Source organism: Hemiscyllium ocellatum, chromosome 24 (assembly GCF_020745735.1).
Source record: "Hemiscyllium ocellatum isolate sHemOce1 chromosome 24, sHemOce1.pat.X.cur, whole genome shotgun sequence".
Classification (NCBI taxonomy): domain Eukaryota; kingdom Metazoa; phylum Chordata; class Chondrichthyes; order Orectolobiformes; family Hemiscylliidae; genus Hemiscyllium; species Hemiscyllium ocellatum.
This window is the reverse complement of record NC_083424.1, coordinates 34336213-34357321: the sequence shown is the minus strand read 5'-3', so window position 1 is coordinate 34357321 and position 21109 is coordinate 34336213. Positions and strand designations below refer to the sequence as shown.

Below are 21109 nucleotides of genomic sequence, written 5' to 3'. Positions count from 1 at the left end.
TAATGCAATTAAGGTAGAAGCTGAAAAAACGTACATTTTTTAAAAATTAAAAATCATGATTTTTAAAAACGACAAGGAAATTACACTCCTTCACATAAACTTTTCACATCAACTTTTCAGAATGAGAGGTCCTTTAACCATAATTATGATTTAGTAATGATTACATGTCATTCAACAAAACTTAATGTTTTTGCAGTGAGAACAGTCCATAGAAACCCTCATTTCACATTAAACCACAAATTCTGTGTTGATTGCATCTGCAAAGACTGCAACAGTGAACTCTGAACGGTCAGGGTATGACTACCAATTTTGAATTTTTGCGTTTAACTGGGCATATGCACATGCATAAGATTGCTATGAGTTTGACACATTAATTGTTAACTGTGATTAATTGGGTGATGGACATTTGAGCCTCCTATAAATAGGCACAGATTACAATTGCTTTCTATCCTTTACCACCTAGCTTTTTGGAATGAAACAGTGGATACTGACAGTTTTGCTGTTATTATAACCACCAATTATGGGGCACTACCTACTTAGAGTTCCAAAATGTTTTTCATAAAGTTTGGTACCAGGCTTCCCAAAGAGGCTGGTGTCTATAACATTAGTGGTAATATACTAATCTGGATTAACAACCGACTGGCAGGGCATTAATAGAATGTACTTCCAGATGAATGGATTAGTTCATGATTTGAATGGGTCTGAAAGTGTTGGGGATTGGGGCTAGTGGTGCTACAGAAAATCAGTGTTGGGACAGTTATTCATTATTTCTATTCGTCATCTGAATATTGCATTTCTGCAGATCTTATTAAATTCTGAGTGTTAACATTGCAGGCAATACATGTCTGCTTGCATGTGTTGGGAGGTCGAGCTGTGTCTGACAAGTGATATATCTAAAGTAGACAAGGACAATGTTATACCTGGTCAAAATTCTTAAACCCTCATGTATCCTTCAAGAAAAGAAGCATTCTGTGTACAGTTCCGGTTGCCCAGCTATAGAAAAGATACTATTAGGTGCAGAAAAGGTGCAGGAAATATTTACAAGGACTGGAGAGTTTGAGTTAAAAGGAGAGACTGGATAGGTTGAGGCATTTTTCCCTGGGGCATTAGAAGTTGATGGATGACCTGAAAGGTTTATAAAATCAAGAGGGGCATTGATAAGGTGAATAGCAAAGGTCTTTTCCATAGAGTAGGGAAGGCATAATTTAGAGGTAAGAAGGGAAAGATTTAAAAGAGACCTGAAGGGCAACTTTTTCACACACACTGGTTTGTACATGGAATGAACTGCCACAGGAAGTGGTATACACAGGTCCAGTTATAACATTTAAACAGGTACATGAATAGGAAAGATTTGAAGTGAACTGGGCCAAACACATGCAAATGGGACTAGGTAAGTTTGGGAAAACTGGTTGGCATGCCCGAGTTGTATCGAAGGGTCTGCTTCTGTGCTATATGACTCTGAAAATGGAGGGAGAAAAACAATGTGTATTCTCTTCCATGTATTTCTAAAGATATGTTTTTAAAGCAATGCTGTAAAGTGATACTTAGAGAAATAGGATGTTCGAGTACATTCGAAAAACGGTTCAGTACAAGACATGGCACAAGAACCTGATCAGACCTTACTTGAAATACTGTATTCAGTTTTGGCCTTTTTCCCCAAAGTGAGTGAAACTGAGGATTTAGAAAGGGTGCAAATGAAGGCCAATATGAATTTCCAGTGCCAAGTCCTCAAGTAAGAATTGGGACTCAACATATAGACTTATGGTTAGTTTGACTGAGCTATAAATGATGATCAGAGGAATGCATTTGTGTAGATCTTCTAGTTTCTGAATAGTCAGAGACCAGATACACACTGTCAAATGTGCGATAAGTCCCAAAGCAATAATACATGGGAATTGCCCAGGAAGTTTAAGGTTCTGATGGGAAATTGCATCGCATTTAGGGCACTCTGGAAAGGTCCCCAACTCTGTATTAACTTCAGAGACTTTTTCAGGGTTCTGATTCATTAGCTCAGTTGTTAGGCAGGGAAGGTTAGAAGAATTAAAATCTGTTCTAATTGCTAGCTAACGATAAACCTCACTCCCCAACCACTCACACTGATCCATCCCTAAACACCTGAATTTTATATCCAGCTTTGTAGAGTTCATAGAGGTAGAAGGCATAGTAGATTATGTAGATGGGAACAGGATATTGCAAAAGCAGACACAACTATGTGAAAAAAAGACTATAAAAAAACTGACAAATTTTCAAAATGGGCAAGTGTGAAATCTTCCACTTTTCAGTCAATGCAAGTGATTAGAATATTTTCTTCATGTAGACACTAGAAATGGTGGACAAGTAAGCAGATTTAGGTGTATACTTTCAAAAAGTAATCAAAATGGCTTTAATTTTTAAAAAATCTTAAAATACCCAGGCTATTCCTTGTGTTTCATTCTTATGTTCTATAGCTGTGAGCTGTTCATTGACTCATTACTTCTGGCACTCCTTTCTAGCTATTATTTCCTCAAAACTTTACTCTTTTCTCTTTCTTCTGTTTCTTCCTGTAATCTCACTTGCTTCCTCTTTTTATACACACACATACACACACACACACCTATCTATTTTGAATAAAGTGGCTTGAGATATATTCACGCACATGATACATAAGTATATTTCATATTTAGCTACATTGTTTTTTGTTGATAACAATATAATTCGCTATACCGATTATCATATCATAGCAAGGTCAGGTTCTCATTAGTTCACTTAAAAAGTGCAGCAGCAAGAAATTTGACTCAATCATCATATTACAGCATAATCCACAGTTTTATCCACATTGAGAATCAAATTTCTTTGCATAAATCAACAAACATTAACCAGAGCATGACAGACTTCATAGGAGCATAAAAACTAAGAGCAGGTTTAGCCCTTCAAGCCTGCCCTGCTCTTCTACAAGATCTTTGCTGGTCTACCCAGACTTCAACTCCTCCTCATACCAATTTCTTATAGCCTTGAAGTTCTTGATATTTTAAAAATCTATCAACCTCCTTTTTATATACTTTCAGTGATCTAGCTTCCACAAATCTCCAGGGTAGAGAATTCCAGACATTCACTACCCTCAGAAGAAATTATTTTGTGTCTCATTTTAAATGAGGATCCCCTTATTTTGTAATTGACTCCTAGTTTGAGATCCCTCCCGAGTCGTGAAAACATCTTCTCAACATCTACCTCATCAAACCTCCTCTGTATCATGTATGTTTCAATAAGATCAAACCCTCCCCACCCCCATTCTTCAAAACTCTAAAGATTAAATAACTAACCAACTTACCAGTTTTTAATAAGTCAACCCCTTCATCCAAGAGATCAGTCTTGGATAAAGAACCTCTTTTGAACTGCCTCTGAGGCCTGCAGATCCTTTCTAAGTTACAGAGATCAAAATTGTAGACAGCATTCAAAGTGCAGCCTCACCCCTAGCCTTATACAGTTGTAACAAGGCTTCTCTACTTTTGAATTCAAATTTTGTAGCAATGATGCTTGAAATTCTACTTGCCTTCTTAATTACTTGATATACAAACGGGTTAACATCTTGTGTTTCATGCATTAGAACACTCAGATCCCTTTATGGTGCATTTAAATATTAGTCTGCCTTTTGATTCTTCCTTACACTTTCCAATATTAAATTCCAGCTGTCAAGTTTTTGTCTCCTCACGCAACCTTTTTGCATCCCCTTACAGATTTCTTCAGTCTTTATCACACCATGTCCTGCCACTGTTTTCGTATCGTCAGTAAATTTGGATTACTACACTCAGCATCTTTTTCCAAATCATGGATATAGATAGTAAATAATCATGTACCCAGGGTTCCACTACTTACGTTTGTCAACATGTAAAAGATCCATTAATCCTGATTCGCTAGCTTCTGTGTGTTAATTGATCCTCAATCCATGATAATGCATTTCCCTAATACCATGAGCTCCAGTCTGGTGCAATAATCTTTTTTCTGTGGCAGCTTACTGAATGCCTTATATAAATCAAATTGCACTATATCTATTAGTTCCCTTTATCAAAGAGCTCGAGTTAATTTCTCAAACATGACTTCCCTTTCATAACTATGTTGATTCAGTTTGATTGAGTTAAACGTTTTCAAATGTCCTGCAATTTCCTCTTTAATAACTGACTCTAGCATTTTCCCATTCACAGATGTTAGCCTTACTGGCATATAGGTTACTGCTTTCTTTCTCCCTCCCTTCTTGAACAGGGGTATTACTTTACTAGTTTTCAAGCCTGCTGGAACCCTTCCAGAATTTACTGAGTTCTGGAACATTTTCCTTTAGCGTCTCTGCAACCACTTCCTTTAAAGCTCTTGAGTAAAGGCTTTAAGGTCTTCACACCTTGTCAGGCTTTAGTCCCATTAGTTTGTCAAATACTTCAGTCACCATAACTCAGATTTTTAAATGTTCTTTCCTTCTATGAGCATCTTGAGTCTCTGATATCTTTGGGATGTTTACAGTGCCCTTCATAGTTAAGACTGATGCAAAATATTGGTTTAAATAATCTGCTATTTCTCAGTTATCAATTCACAAATCCTCCAAGGATCCCACATTCACTTAGCTACTCTCTTTTTATATGTCCGTAGAATCTCTTGGTGTTTATTTTATTGCCAATTTACTTTCATCATCAATTTCCTCTTTTTTTATTAGCTATAGTCATCTGCTGCTGATTCCTAAGAAATTCTCAATCATTTTGCCTACCATAGTTTTGGCCACTTTTTATGCCTTAGTTTTTCATTAGATATCCTCCTTGACACCTATGGTTATTCCTACTCATCCAAGTCCTTCTTTCAACTGGAATTAATTTTTTGCTGAGTGATATGAAGTATCTGCTTAAATGTCTGCCACTGCTCATCAACTCACCTTCCCCTTAACTCTTCCTTCATACTTCTGTAATTGCCTCTATTTAAGTCGTGTTCACTGGTGTGAGACTCCAGTTGCTTGCTCTCAAACTGAATTTGTAATTCTACCATTTTGTGATCTCTACCCCCTAGAGGATCTTTAACTATGAGATCTCTTATTAATCCTATCTCATTACACATTACTAGGTTCAAAGATAGACTGTTCCCAGATGGGTTGTACAATATACTGCTCTAAGAAACAAGCTCTGAGCACTCTACAAATTCATCTTCCATTCTACCCTTGTCCATCTCATTTATTCAGTCAATATGCAGATTAAAATAACCCATGACAATTGTAGTCCCCTTCTCAAATTCCCTCAATATTTCCTGATTTATACTTTGTCTTACAGTGAAGCAACTCTCTGGAAGCCTATTGCCCTCTACCACTTGAGACTTCTTTCAATTGCTATTCCTGCTTTCTACTCAAACTGATTCTATATTGCAATCTATAGCACATATATCACTACACAGCACCACATTGCTAGCTTTCTTTATTAACAATGATGTCCACGTCATTGTCCTCTTTGCATATATTTCTGGAATATAAAATACCTTTCAATATTGAGTTTTTAAATTCTAGTCACCCTGCAACCACGTCTCTGCAAAATCTACCAAGACATATGAATCTATTTGTGCTAAAAACTCACCTATTACAAATGCTATATGCATTCAGATAAAGCTTTGACATTTTTCTTTTAATACATATTCAGGATTTAATTACTGCTTTACTCTTCTGTTTATACATTCTATCTCTTCCCCAACACTGATGATCATTTACCTCTTCACTACCAGGCACCTCTGCTCTCTCATTTCTTTCTCACCTTGTCTTCAACTAAACCCTCGTTATCAGTAATGAGTTAAAAGTCTTATCTACAAACTTAGTTGTACAAGGATGAGTTTAGGCATGACACATTAACAAATACTTGAAAGACAAACATTCTGAGCTAAGGATTGTCAAAAGTTGTGAAAATATAACATACATAAATGTCGAGACGGAGCGAGGGAACTGCTGGAGCTTCACATAAGGAGAGTATCAGCAGCAGCACTCCAGAAATCAGCTCCATGACATAGAATATGTGATTGTGCACAAAGAGGTAGGCTGCAAGGGCTCTTTGATCTTTTGGATGAGTGAAGAACTTGTCATTATTTTCTCCCTCCTGCAAGTGACAAAATAAAAAGACAGCTATGAACAATTTATTATTTTTACTGTTGAGTTATCAGTTGTAGCACTTTCTATCTAGAGCACAACAACAAAAAAAAGTGTCCATCAAAAATGTAACCTTTAAATAGTAACCAAAATATAAAGTTACATTTCTGACCTCTTTCGAGAAACATCATCATAATCAAATGTGTCCTTTATTATTTTGGTGCTAAGTAAATTCAACAAATCAAGATCTGTAGACAAAGGGTTAAATGCATTCGTTAAATAATTTTGACACTTATTGTTAAAAAGCCCTGCAGTGTCTTTAATGTTATTTAGTCAATTTTACAATTTCAAAACTAATGATTATATAACAAATTCTGTACACCTTTGGAATCTTCATTTTCTTGGCATTGTAACTGTATAATACAAATTTGTACAGGAATCCTGGCTTCATAGGCATTTTTAAACAAAACACTTATGCATTCTTCTAACATTTGCTAATATTTTATTTGCACCTTGTGCACAGCTTCATATATTGTATTGAATGTTTGATACATTAGCACATCATCTTGCTGTAATTAAATCATCTTGAAATCAATAACTGAAATAAAAGTGAAAAGGTTAATGGACCAGCATGTCATTCTATACATAACAAAAGTATTGAATGTTAATAATGAAGAATACTTTTTTTTAAAAACAGCAAAATGCTTTATTTGAAAAAATAGAAGTCCATTTAAACAGTGAACAGAACTATTCAATACAATCAAATTTTTAAAAATATGGAATGTTATTGATTGCATTATAACTGATAACTGACGTAGCACAGAAGATATTGGACAGGATCACTTTAAGTATAATTTTGGTGAAACATATCACTTAAAATTTATATGGAAGACTACTAAACATTTGCCAATTATATTGAAAATACACAGATTCACTTTGAGATAAATGTATGCATTTTTTTCATAAACAAATTGTAACTTGTTCATCATCTGTAGGTTCTGATATAACCAGTACTTCTCTGGAAAAAAATAATTGCCTACTTAGGTGCATTCTTTTCGTGCTACTTATGTCATGGTTGTAACCAGGACTTCCTCAGGAGTGCTTTCCTGTTAACATCAACAACATCAGGAATGCATTAAATTAATCCTGTTAAATTACTAGCTTACATTTTATTACAATATAAGGTTGACTATTGGAGACAGAAAAGTTTTTTTTTAAATTTGTAAACTAAACTACCCAATTTTGTTAAAAAGACACAAAGAAGAAAAAAAACTGCTTTGATGGTGTGGATTACAATGTCTTTTTATCTCTGGGATTTGATTTTGAATTTAGCCCCAAGATTAAAGCCTCATTCTCTGTATTTGTGAAGGTTCCAAATAAAGTGCACTTGGACAGCCACCCCCAGTTTGTAGTAACAATGTGTTAGCAATGAGATAGCATCAAGATATCATTAACATGGAGCAAGCTGCTGAACCCCTTCTGAGACAAACCAAAAGGTTGATTCGTATTTAAAGTTAAACTTTTGCAATTTGGAATTCTCATGCTGATAGAGAAAAAAAAAGTGGAAGCCTCACTCTACATCTGTTTTGTCTTTTAACTGCCTTGCAGTGATCAGAAATGCAACCAGAAGTACTGCAAGTTAAAAAAGAAACATTTTTAAAATTCCATTCTTCAGCACTTATATCACTTACCTTGACAAGTACAATATATATGTCATACCAGCTTCATCAAACTAAACCAGTATTAGTTTGATGAGATTATGAAATAGATTAACAAGCTTACAGTCAAAATACAAAGTCAGGGATCAGTTAGGACCAGAACAGATGTAAGAACATTATGGCCAGATTATCTGTAATTAAAGCTCAACAGATTTGCTTTTATTAATTAAAAGCTATAGTATCAATTTCACAATAGCAACAATACCAAGTTACCTTGCTTATACATACTTCTTTCAAACTGATATACTCTTCATTTTTAATAGCTTAACTGGAGCTGGATCAGCAGTTGTAAAAAGGTTCCAACCTGTAAGTAGATTGCTGCTTCCTGATAATTCATCTCCCAGACTTGTTTCAGAGAACCATAGCTCGCTCTGTACTCTCGAATGTCTGGTGTTGCAATCACTTCAGTGTTGATAATGTCATATCCTCCTCCATCTGTTAAAAGGGTGAAAGTGGATGGTTCAAAATAGCAACAGGCCAGGCAGGTCAGGCATTATCCTTCAACTGCTACTTAAATTTCATTTATAATGCACTTATAAAGGGGAATGTTATTACTTTGTCTTAGAAGAACTAGGAGCAGCTAATTAACACAAAATGTGAATGCCTTTGGAACTGGGAATGAATAAAAAAAGGAAAATGTATCACACTGATGAAATTGAGCACTTCAAATAAGATCTCATCACTCAGGGGATCTTAGCATCTGATTGATTAATTTTATAAGACCATTATTCTTATGCTCTCATCAAAAACAAGCCTGGTTTTGTTAATAATAAAAGTTAATTTCAATCTTAGTGTTCTCCTTCATTTTAATCATTAGCAATATCATGCTGCATTTATATCGAAGTGTTAATGTTATAACACATCCCAGCATGCTTCACAGTACAGCCATTCAAATATCAATATGTCACCAGCATTTATTAGGAGGTTACGTAAACTTTAGTCAGAAGTACATTTTAAGGAGGGCCTTAAAGGAAAAGGGAGTACAAGAAACAAAGGTTTGGAAGGGAATTAGAAAGCATAATCAGGTGAATGAAGGCATGGCCACCAAAAGTACAGGAAAAAGGATCGGTGAAGTGAGAATATTGCACTGTGACAAGGCTGATTCTCCTTGTCTGCAGGGACTTTTCTCATCTTTATTTTTCATCAAGGTCAGATGTACTTATTGCCGATAGTTTCATTATTCTATCAGGCAAACATTACGTCACAAGGCCAGAAAGACCACATAAGAGTTACAGAATAAATGAACATTTAATTTTAACTCATGATTGGGTGGCTGTCATTAAAGAAATGATGGCTGGAAAGAGCTGAGCATGAATCTCTGGTTTGGTGCTGATCTCAGCAGGGACCATAATCCTCTGGACTTCCCAATAAAAAAAGTTGCTTCTGATTCATTAATTAATCCCTGCTGGAAATACGCAAGTGAACTCCTGTCAGGAGGAAGTCCTATGTGCAATGGGTAGCATCCCTCCCTCTAAGCCACAAGTTCTGAGGTCAAGTGCGACCCCAGGACTTGACGGCTAAAGAAGGTGCATTGTAACACGGGCAAACAGGTAGAGCGTTCAACTGCAAGTAAAAGTGGAAGAGTTCATGCTCAGCCATGTGCTTGGAAGAACATCTGACCCTTTACCATTATTACCATACACCACACTACAACATGCATATAAAAGCACAGCAACTTGGGCTCAGGGTGAATACCACCACACTGTCAGAATTACCCATGCATAAAAGCCACGTTGGCAAGAATACAGAGAACAATAAATCACTTCAGACCCATCCCTTAGCGGTGTGTCAAAATGAAAAGGGAGGGGGGAGAAGAAATTTGAAAACAAAAAGAGGAAAAAGTACCTCTGTTATTCAGCTGTTATTCAACATGATCTCAGTCAGCCAAGAAGCAGTCATTACTCTCCTCAATCCTTTTACCTAAAACATGCAACACAACTGGAGAAGCTTCCCTAAAATATCACAATCAAGCTCATGAGAAGAATCCATTGTAATCAATGGTCAAACATTCTGGTCTTACTTCAACTACCTACACTAACTTTTATGCACAATTATATCATAATCTGGTGACAAAATTCACAAGGGGTTTGCTGACCATTGTTTGCAGAAGGATCTTTCAGAAAAAGGGTCACTGGACTGGGACTGAAGAGTTTGAGTTGTGAGGAGAGGCTGGATAGGGTGGGACTTTATTTTCTATAGTGTGGGAGATTTCAGGTTTACCTTGTAGAGGTTTAAAAGCTCATGAAGGATATTGAGAAGGTGAATGGCAAAGGAAAGGGTCTTCAAAACTGGAGTACATAGGTTTAAGGAGAGAGGGGAAGGATTCAAAAAGGACTTGAGGAGCAACTTTTTTAAAGAGTTGCATTTGTGGAGTGAGCTGCCAGGAGTGGTGGTGAAGACAGGTACAGTTGCAACATTTAGAAGATTTTTGGACAGGTACATGAGTAGAAAAGATTTATAGAGGGCCAAACGCAGGCAAATGTTCAGCTTAGTTCAGTTTAGAAAACCTTTTCAGCATGGATCAGTTGGGACTGTTTGTGCTATATGACTTGATGACTCGATGACTCTGTGACCTCGATCATTAACTCTGCTTTCCCTCCACAGAAGCTGCCAGACCTGTTGAGTTTCCAGCAATTTCTGTTTTGGTTTCAGATTTCCAGCATGCACAATTTTTTGGGGTATTTTTTGCTGAACTAAGGATTCTTTCCCTCCTCAAATGAACAATTTTTCAATCCTGAAAGTGGTGATGCATAACAGAACATGGTTTCCAGGTGAAGCAGCAGCTGCCCTTTATGTGGGACACAGGATGAGCACAACATTTTATTTTATAGATCCACAAATTATTAGAGTATAAAGAAGGAAGCCATTCAGCCTGTCATTTCTATACCAGCTCTCCCTATTGTAATTTATCAAGTGTCATTCTCTTGCTCTTAGCCTGAAAATGTGCAGACTGTCACTTTACCAGTAACATTCCAATTGCCTTTTGAATTCCTCAAATTGAACTTCCCTTCACCATATGTTCACACACTGTATTCCAGAACCTAACTATTCAGTGCTCAAAAACAACTTCCCTCATGTGTTGCTTTGCTCATCATTTTAAAACAGTGTCTTTTTGTTCTCAATCTATCCAACAATAGGAAGTTTGTTTTCTATTTAATTCGTTCAGACCTATGATTTTAAGTCCTTCAATCAATCTCCTCTTCGTCTTCTCTTTTCCAAGGAAAGCAGTTCCACTCTTCCAATCTATCATGTTAGAAATCATGTCTCACTAACTTGATTGAGCTTTTGAAGAAGTAACAAAGGACACTGATGAGGGCAGAGTGGTGGACATGATCTATATGGACTTCAGTAAAGCGTTCCACAAGGTTCCTCATGATAGACTGATTAGGAAGGTTAGGTCACATGGAATACAGGGACAACTAGCCATTTGGATACAGAACTGGCTTGAAGGCAGAAGACAGAGGGTAGTGGTGGAGGGTTGCCTTTCAGTCTGGAGGCCAGTGACCAGTGGTGTGCCACAAGTCTCGGTGCTGGGTCTGCTGTTTTTTTTGCCATTAATATGAATGAATTGGATGTGAATATAGGAGGTATAGTTAGTAAGTTTGCAGATGACATCAAAATTGGAGAGATAGTGGACAGTGAAGAAGGTTACCTCAGCACAATGGTCCATCTGATCAAGATCCGGCTGGACTGAGGAGTGGCAGATGGAGTTTAATTTAGATAAATGTTAGGTGCTGCATTTTGGAAAGGCGAATCAGGGCAAGACTTATACACTTAATGATAAGGACTTGGGGAGTGTTGCTGAACAAAGAGACCATGGAGTGAAGGTTCATAGTTCTTGAAAGTAGAGTCACAGGTAGATAGGGTAGTGAAGAAGGCTTTTGGTATGCTTTCCTTTATTGGTCAGAGCATCGAGTAAAGGAGTTGGGGTGTCGTGTTGTGGCCGTACAGGACATTGGTTAAGCCACTTTTGGAATATTGTGTGCAATACTGGTCTCTCTTCTATCAGAAGGATATTGTGAAACTTGATCAGATTCAGAAAAGATTTATAAGGATGTTGCCAGTATTGGAGAGTTTGAGCTATAGGGAAAGCCTTTTCAAATCACCCAATTACAGTGTGAACTACAGGAAGAGGCTGAATAAGCTGGGGCTGATTTCCCTGGAACATCGGAGGCTGAGGGGTGACCTTACAGAGGTTTATAAAATCATGAGGGATATGGATAGGGTAAATACACAATGTCTTTTCCCTGGGGTGGGGGAGTCCAGAACTAGACAGCATAGGTTTAGGGTGAGGGAAAAAAAACAGGCAACTTTTTCACACAGAAGGTGGTGCCTGTATGGACTGAGCTGTCAGAGAAGGTGGTGGAAGCTGATACAGTTACAACATTTACATCTGGATGGGTATAAGGTTAGGAAGGGTTTAGAGGGATATGGGCCAAGTGCTGGTAAATGGGACTAGATTAATTTAGGATATCTGGTTGGCATGGACGAGTAGGACTGAAGGATCTGCTTTCGAGCTGTACATCTCTATTTCCCTATCTATATAAACGAAGTTTCTTGTTTCTAGGACCATTATCATTTTTCTGTACATGCCCTACTGCCTTTAAGAAAAATCTGAACATGTAGAGGGTGGAACAATACACAATATTCCAACTAATCCTGAGCACTGTCTGTTTCAGTTAATATCACTATTATCCCTATTCTCACAGTTTCCAAAGATGCGCTCTACCTAATGTGATAGTTGTATGGGGTTCAGGTACAATCAGTAGTTAGAAACTCTGATTAAACTGCACCATGTCTCTCACTCCATCTCAGACTCTAGGAACACTTAGATCAACAGAACACCTTCGCTGTTGCCCACATTGAAGTCAGCTAATTCTACATTTTGAAAGCATCAAACTGCAAAATTCCAGACCAATTCGGATCAAAGCCAAGCCAGCTGGTGTACTGAGAGTAAGCATAATGAAGCTTTGAAGAAGATTTCCTCTGTGGGGTTAAGTACAATACATGAAATATAGGTAGATTTAAAATATGTACACAACTTATTAAAGCAGGGTTTCCCAAAGTAGAGGGCAGGATCTCAAGTGAGATCAAGAAGGGGATGGCCCGCTCTAAAATCTCTTCTCCTCCCTCACTCCTTTCTGAGGGGTTGCAACAGTTTTCAAGCCTCAAAATGGGGTCACAGGGGAAAAACGTTTGTGAAGTACTGCTTTAGAGGTTTGGTGTTCCTCTCAAATGAACTGTATCAACCCTAGGTTTTACATGAAAGTTCATTTTCTTGTATGGCTCACATGCTTTTGTTACAGGAAAATTCTAGGTTTATATGTGTATTGTATAATTTATTTCTGTTATCTGGACAACACAAAGGACAGAGAGATGTTTTTATTTACATGATGAAAAGATACAAAAGTGAGCAACTTATGCTTTAGTTGGTCAGATATTTAGCTTTGGTTACCATCTCAGGAAAGAATTACTGATTTTGGAGGCATAAAAGCACAGAGTCACTTAAGGAATACTCGGGGTTAAAAGCTTGAAGTACAGTGCATAATTGTGCCCTGTACTTCCTTGAGTTTCGAAGATTGTGAGTTAATCTAAACAAGATTTTTAATTCATAAATGAATTTCGTTTGCTGAGAAATCAAAAGCAAGAGAGCATGTTTGTAAATGGAGTCCAGAGATTTAAAGAGAAATCAGGACGTTTATTCTTCTATAAAAAGGATAGCAGCAACCTGGGTCTCACTTCCCCAAAAAAACATGAATTTATTTTTTTTAAATGGGCTGTCAGCATTGGTGGTAACACCACAATTTACTTCACATTTAAAAATGCCTGTGAGAAGGTGTGAGGGAGTCACTTCCCTGAATGTAAATAAGCAGCTGCTGAGCCGTTTCAGCACTAGGTTAAGCGCAAACCACATTGCTATGGGTCTGAGGTCTCATATACAAGACCAGACTGGTTAAGCTTGACTTTTTTCCCCTAAACAGTGTTAGTGAACGAGATGGGTTTTCCTATTATTTTTAATAAAACGTTTATCAATTAAATATTGTTTTTAATTAATAAAGCTAAATTCCTCCACTACTATGGTGAATTTTCAATTTGGGATATGAATGAATTAAAATTACGACTGAGATTGTTTTGTTTTGTTAAAGATATGGAGAAAAGGCAAGTAACTGGAGCTGTACAGATCAGTCTTGACCTATTTGAATAAGTCAAATGGGCTGAATGGCCTAGTTCTGGTTCTCTATATCTTAACCAGACTCGATAGAGTCTGTTGATCTTAACAATCATTTGAATTGGCGTCTTCTGATGTAGTTGGCTGATAATCTGCATTAGTGAAGTTCGGATATTCTATGTCCTAGACAATAAAATAAATTACCAGAAAGGAAGAGAATGTTCATTTATCTATTACTCATGCCAGGCATAATTGATAATGTTAACATAATCCATCTTCTTTCTAGTTGTTATCTTTCCTAATATTTTATGAGATATGGTCATTAATATTTTAGAACTATATCAACCTTTTGAAATTCTAAGTAACCCTTTCTCCTGAGTCTTAACTCAATAATATCCACATTTACCAATCATAAAGAATGGAATCAAGTTGATTGTTTCCAACACCAGGTTAACAGCTGTGGACATTAATTCAGGACATTACAAAGCAGATTGAATTTATTTTTACAATTTAAAATGTAACTCCTCTGAATTCAATGCTGATTAAGTCAAATTTCCTGATATGTTAGTTTCCACTAAATTCTAACTCTGCTGTGTTGTGATTATTTCACTAAATTCAGATTGATAATTCACATTTTAGTAGAATAATTAATTTATTTTATTCACTTTAGAGACATAGACGTTGCTGGCTAGCCAGAATTTATTGTCTGTCCCTAGTTACTCTTGAGAACATGGTGATGAGCTGCCTCCTTGAACTGCCAAACTTTGTGTGTTGTAGGTAGACTTACAAAGCCCTTAGGGAGGGAATTCCAGAATTTTGATCCAGTGTCAGTGAAGGGACATTGCCAAGTCTGGATGATGACCGGCTCAGAGGGGAACTTGCAAGTGGTGGTTTTCCCATTTCTGTTGCCCTTGTCCTTCTAGATGGAATGATCTTAGGTTTGGAAGGTGCTGTCTAAGGATGTTTCGTGAATTTCTGTAGCACATCTTGTAGACACCACAGAATGAGTATCAGTGGTGGAGGGAGTAAGTGCTTGTGGATGTGGTGCTAATCAAGTGGGCTGCTTTGCTCTGGATGTGTCAAGTTTTTTTGTTGGGAGTGAGTGTTGTTGGAGCTGCACCCATACAGGCAACTGTGGAGTATTCCACACTCCTGACTTATGCCTTGTAGATGGTTGACAGGATTTAGTGAGTCAGGAGGTGAGTTACTCACCACAGTATTCCCCAGACCTGCTGTTGTAGCCACTGTATTTATATGAATCAATAAGGGTGGCACTGTGGCTCAGTGGTTAGTACTGCTGCCTTAGAACACCAGGGTCCCGGGTTTGATTACACCCTTGGGTGACTGTCTGTGTGGAATTTGCACATTCACCCTGTATCTGCATGGGTTTCCTCTCACAGTCCAAAGATGTGCAAGTTAGGTGGACCGGCAATGCTAATTTGCACATAGTGTCCAGGGATGTGCAGATAAGGTGAAATAGCCATGGGAAAAGCAGGGTTACAGGGTCAAGGTACAGGGTGGATAGATGGGATACTCAAATGGCCCCACACTAAAACTTCTATGAATAACAGTCATAGTTTGATCCTGTTTAAGTCTTTGTCTCCTTCAAACAGTTTAAATCAGTATCATTTATTGCACTAAACACAAATGTAAAACCTCGCTTAATCAGGATTGAAAATCCATTGCACCTTTTTCTCAAATACTATTATAAAAAAATCAAATCCTAGTTTTGTAACTTTTTATAAGCCAAGGTTTATCAAAATCTACAAGACTTCAGAAAACTCTAATATTGAGCACCCTTGCATTAACACATAAAATGCTTCACTAAAAGCGAAATAAAAATAATCCAATCATGACCAGTGCAAATGTAACACATACCATTAGTCTCAAGTTGCCAAATGAATGAAGATCTTTGGAAAGGACTGTCATTAAATTCATCTGAGTAGGCACACGTTAAGTCTGTATGTTGCATTTTCACAGAAGTGAAAACAAGGTAGCCTGCACTTCTTTTTTAAGAAGAATCACTATTTATGATTGTAACCCTCGTCATCTGATTCCACAATGAACGTACAGGAATCATGTGATCACAGTAAGGAATAAAACATTCCTTACTCACTGATCTGTACATGCAGTTAACTTGCCTACTTGAATGAAAACTCTTTTAATCTGATAAATGGCTAAGACCATCCACGCAGCCACCTCCACCACAGTAGTATAGTAATATGAAAAGATCAATACTAAGTTCTTTCAACTGTAACATTCAAAGTGAAAACTCTGCTGGTACAGTTTATATGAATTCCGAAAAGCATGTTCAAATCAAAGGGTGTGAGATTGTTATTTTTACACATGCTAATAACTGACAAAATGCTTCTTCTGTGTGGTAAGCAATTTGTTTCATATGCTGGGTATGGGTTAATTAAATGAAAAAGTACATCAATATCACAAACAGAAAATGAAAATGTGTGTCAGCATGTATAATATAGCATTTTTGATTTTTTTGGTATTTTGGATCAAAAGCTGAATCACAGATTACAGCTGCCCAGACATTCAAAAGAAAAGCTTTTAACCTGACTAGTGAAAAGGCAGTTCTGCACCTCTTTATTTTTTAACATTCATTAATTGTCAACCCATCACAGGTGCCATTGACAAGAAAAGGTTCAACAAGTAAGATGAAGTGCCACTTAAAAAGACTGAAATGTGCAAACTTCAAATTTCTCTTTGGAAAGGAAACACTACTTATCATTAGTATCTACAAAATGGGAACCACATTAGACTCATGATTTTGCAGGAAGACAAATTAAGCTCAAAGACCAAACGGTGGAGTCAGAGAGTCATACAGCATGGAAAAAGACCCTTTGGTCCAACTAATCAACACCAACCATATTCCCAAACTAGAATAGTTCCACTTGCCTGCATTTGGCCCATATCCTCCAGACCTCTGTTATTCATTCAAATACCTTTTAAATGCTGTAACTGTACATGCATCCACCACTTTGTGGCAGTTCATTACACACACAATCCACTCTGTGTAAAAATTTGCCCCTCATGTCCACTTTAAATCTTTCTCCTCTCACCTTTGAAATATGCCCCTAGTTTTGAATTCCCCTACCTTAGGGAAAGGATCCTTGTCATTCACCTTATCTATGCTACTCATGATTTTATAAACCTTAATAAGTTCACCCCTCAACCTCCTATGCTGCAGTGAAAAAAGACCCAGCATATCCAGTCTGGTTTTAGAACTCAAACCCTGCGTTCCTGATAACATTCTAGTAAATCTTTTCTGAACCCTCTCCAGTTTAATAATATCCTTCCTATAACAGGGCAACCAGAACCAGTACTCGAATATGGGCCTCATCAACATCCGATACAACCCCAATATGATGCTCCAACTCCTTTATTCAAAAGCCTGAGCAATGAAGGCAAGCATGCTAAATGCCTTCTTAGCCACCCGTCTACCTGTGACTCAACTTTCAAAGAATTATGCATCTAAACTTCTAGGTCTCCCTTTTCTACAACATTACCGAGGGGTCCTAGAAGTAATTGTATACGTTCTTCCCTTACTTGTTTTACCAAAATGCAACACCTCACATTTATCTATATTAAACTCCACCTGCCACTCCTCAGCCCATTGACCCAATTGATCAAGGTCTCTTTGTAATCTTAGTTATCCTTCTTCAATTTCCACAAAATTACCAACTTTGGTGTCATCCATAAACTTATTAACCATGCCTCCTATATTCTAATCCAATATGTTTATCTAAATCACAAACAAAAGTGGACCCAGTATCAATCCCTGTGGAACACAGCTAGCCACAAGCCTCCAGTCCAAAAAAAACCCTTAAGTGAGAATCTAAAATCTGGATTTAGACTGTGTCAGGAGCAACCATTTAATACACGTCCGTACTAACAACAAAATGGCTTCTTAATGCAAGTAACATAACGTAACATAACAAAATGGCTTCTAGGTTGCAAATTGACAATTCTGTTCAAAATGGCTTTTAAACCCTGCTAAAAGCAGCATTCCTGAACTAACTGAACCAAAGATTAGCAGACAATGCTTCCTTCACGATATGGAATTAACTAAACTAGATAGGACATTACTAACTATCCTAGCTAACCTTGGAGACGCAGGTGCCGAGAGATAAAATGTGCAAAACAAAGTTAATTCCCAGGAAATATCATTAGCTTAACCTTATGTCTATAATGTCATTTGATTACATTTTATTGGATTTGCTCTGGAATTAAGGCTGTATTATTCCTTAAGAACCATATAAAAATTGTCTTTGTTTTAAGCCATTTGCGCAGTTTCTCCATGAGACACCTCTAAGTTGCTGGACAACCTGTGCCCGGCCATGATAATAAACCTGTGATATCTTGTTGAATCAGACCAAACTGCTAGTGTTTATTTGACCGATCGCGGAACCGAGGGACTCCTCCCGTGGGTCCAGATCTTCATCACCATCTACCTATGTCTCCTACCATAAAGTCAATTTTGTATCCAACTAACAAGCTCACTCTGAACTTCATGTGATCTAACCTTACTAATTAGTCTACCATGCGGAACCTTGTCAAAGACTTTAATAAAAATCCATGTAAACAATATTCACCGCTCTGCCCTCATCTTGTTGTTACTTCTTCAAAAACTCGATCAAGTTTGTGAGACACAATTTCCCTTGCACAAAATCACACTGACTCTCCCTAATTAGGCCTTGCCTCTCCAAAATCATATCTTTAAGAATCACCTCCAACACCTTTCCCACCACCAATGAGAGGGTCACAGGCCTATAGTTACCAGACTTCTCCTCACAGCCTTTCTTAAATAAAGGTACAACATTAGCTACCCTCTAGTCTTCCAGCACCTTATCCATGGTTATAGATGATATAAATATTTCTGCTACAGGCCCCACAATTTCCTCCCTAATTTCTCACATCCTCCTGGGATACACTTGATCAGACCCTGGAGATTTAAAAGTCTTTATAGTTTCTAATACCTCCAGCACTTCCTTTTCTGTAATGTGAACTGTTTTCAAAACATCAATATTCGTTTCACAAAGTCCTACAGTCTCTATTTCTTTCTCCACAGTAAAAACTGAAGTGAACTATTCATTTAGTACCTCTTCCAACTTCTGAGGTTGATCTTTAAGGGGCCTTTTTTGTAGAATCTCCTTGGACTATTCTTAGCCTGATCTACCAAGAATAACTCATATTAAGACGGAAATCAGGAGGGCAAAGAAGGGATATATCTGAGATCTCTCTACATACTTGCTCCACAATTTACCTCTGACTATTGAGGGTAATTGGAGAGTTGTAGCATTTCAGATAGTGAGTAAATAAGAACAGCCAGAATGTAGTTGCAAATAATGAAGAAAGCACAGTAGTTCCAATATGACAACAACATCCAATTAAACAAATACTTGGCAACTTACATGCTCAAACAATAGCCTGGCCGTCACTGATTTAAGAAGAAAATGCATTTCACAATGTGTACTCTTTCGAGTTACTTGTACCAAACCCATGTGACCTTGCTCACTGCAAGGGACAAAGAAATCCCAAAACATTCTTGATAGCTGCCCAGTCTTGCTTATTCTTGATATATATGTTATAGTTCTCTGACAAATTTTAACTTGCATATTTTACTAACTGATGTTACAATTGTTTCAGGTGATAGCTAATGTTTTTATTCATTGTGAATGTAATCCTTTCCTGCTTTCACTAGCTCATTGTTGTTGGCTTCTCCTAAAAATGTGTAGACTTCCAAATAGCTCGGATACAGATCCAAATGCATTCATTAACAAAAAGAGAATACTATCCCTCAAAGACACTGGGCTGGGCTACATTCATAACAGTAAAAGACTGTCACCAACTGTTCAATGCACTTACCTAGCAACGGAATTTGCTGTGCTAAATGGCCAAAACACTTCACCTCTGCATGGGATCTGGGATATGGGTCAACTAAACAGGTTAGCAATGTATCTCTTTAAACAATAAGGTTGAAGAATTGAAGCATACAATGCATAATCTGAATCAACTGAAATACAAAAAGCAAAATAAAGATATGAAAGGATGGAAATACAGTATATAAAAAGAGAAAAAGTTTGAAGTAAGTTAAATCTAAAATAACAATTAAAATTTGAAGGAATGTGGCTTCAAGCTTCTGAACTTAATTTCATAACATCTAGGTTGTTTAGAAATTAACATTATACTGCCATTTTTAAAAAAAACTTACACTGGGATGGACAAATCTGAACTTTATCTCCTGGATTTAGTGGTTATTTATCATGAAAGTAGAGTAACTCCATAGTGTTCCTTGCGTTTCAATGTTGTGCCTCTTCTGACAATTGTAACAGCTCATTCAAACCATTGTCATCACCAATTGTCCAAATGAGGAATTGAATTGGAGCCATTTTTCGTCTCCTGTCTGCAACATTTCAAATTCTTCCTTTTCAGATAACAGTCTCATTAACTTTTGAATGTTTCAATTGAATCTGCCTCCACCACACTCTCAGGCAGTACATTCTAGACCTTCAAAGTAAAATTGTCATAGTCCAGACCATAGGGCTAGTCTCACATTAGACAGAGACGACGGCTGGTGGTTGAACTTAAAGATCACCCTGCTTCAGATGAGAGAGGTTGAGAAGGAGAAACTGTAGGGAATGTAATGAGGTCAGCCAGGTGGAACTCATAGAATGAGTTCCTAGATTGGGGCAATTAATCTGGTCCAATCAGGAAAGCTTGAGTGACAAGTGAAAACAGGAATGTTAGACTTCCTATATAATCTAGAACCTGGCTCTGAAGGAGCTGGATCAGTGTAAAGGACATCTCTTTATGTAAGCTGAAAATGTGTTGCTGGTTAAAGCGCAGCAGGTCAGGCAGCATCCAAGGAACAGGAAATTCGACGTTTCGGGCACAAGCCCTTCATCAGGAATGAGGAAAGTGTGTCCAGCAGGCTGCTGGACACACTTTCCTCATTCCTGATGAAAGGCTTGTGCCCGAAACGTCGAATTTCCTGTTCCTTGGATGCTGCCTGACCTGCTGCGCTTTAACCAGCAACACATTTTCAGCTCTGATCTCCAGCATCTGCAGACCTCACTTTTTTAATCTCTTTATGTAAGTAAAGGGTGACTTGGTGATGGGATACTGGCCTTG

At 37.5% G+C, this 21109-nt stretch overlaps 1 protein-coding gene across 1 annotated transcript in view; it reads right to left on the bottom strand.

Moving 5' to 3' along the window:
* The window catches only part of tpcn1 (two pore segment channel 1), a 102682-nt gene that overhangs the window by 55071 nt on the left and 26502 nt on the right, over positions 1-21109 (bottom strand). Inside the window, exons 2-3 of the mRNA XM_060844017.1 lie at positions 8099-8229; positions 5910-6086 (exon numbers count right to left, since the gene is read on the bottom strand). Of these exons, the coding sequence (XP_060700000.1) occupies positions 5910-6086; positions 8099-8229 (308 nt within the window). The remainder of the gene's footprint in view (positions 1-5909; positions 6087-8098; positions 8230-21109) is intronic.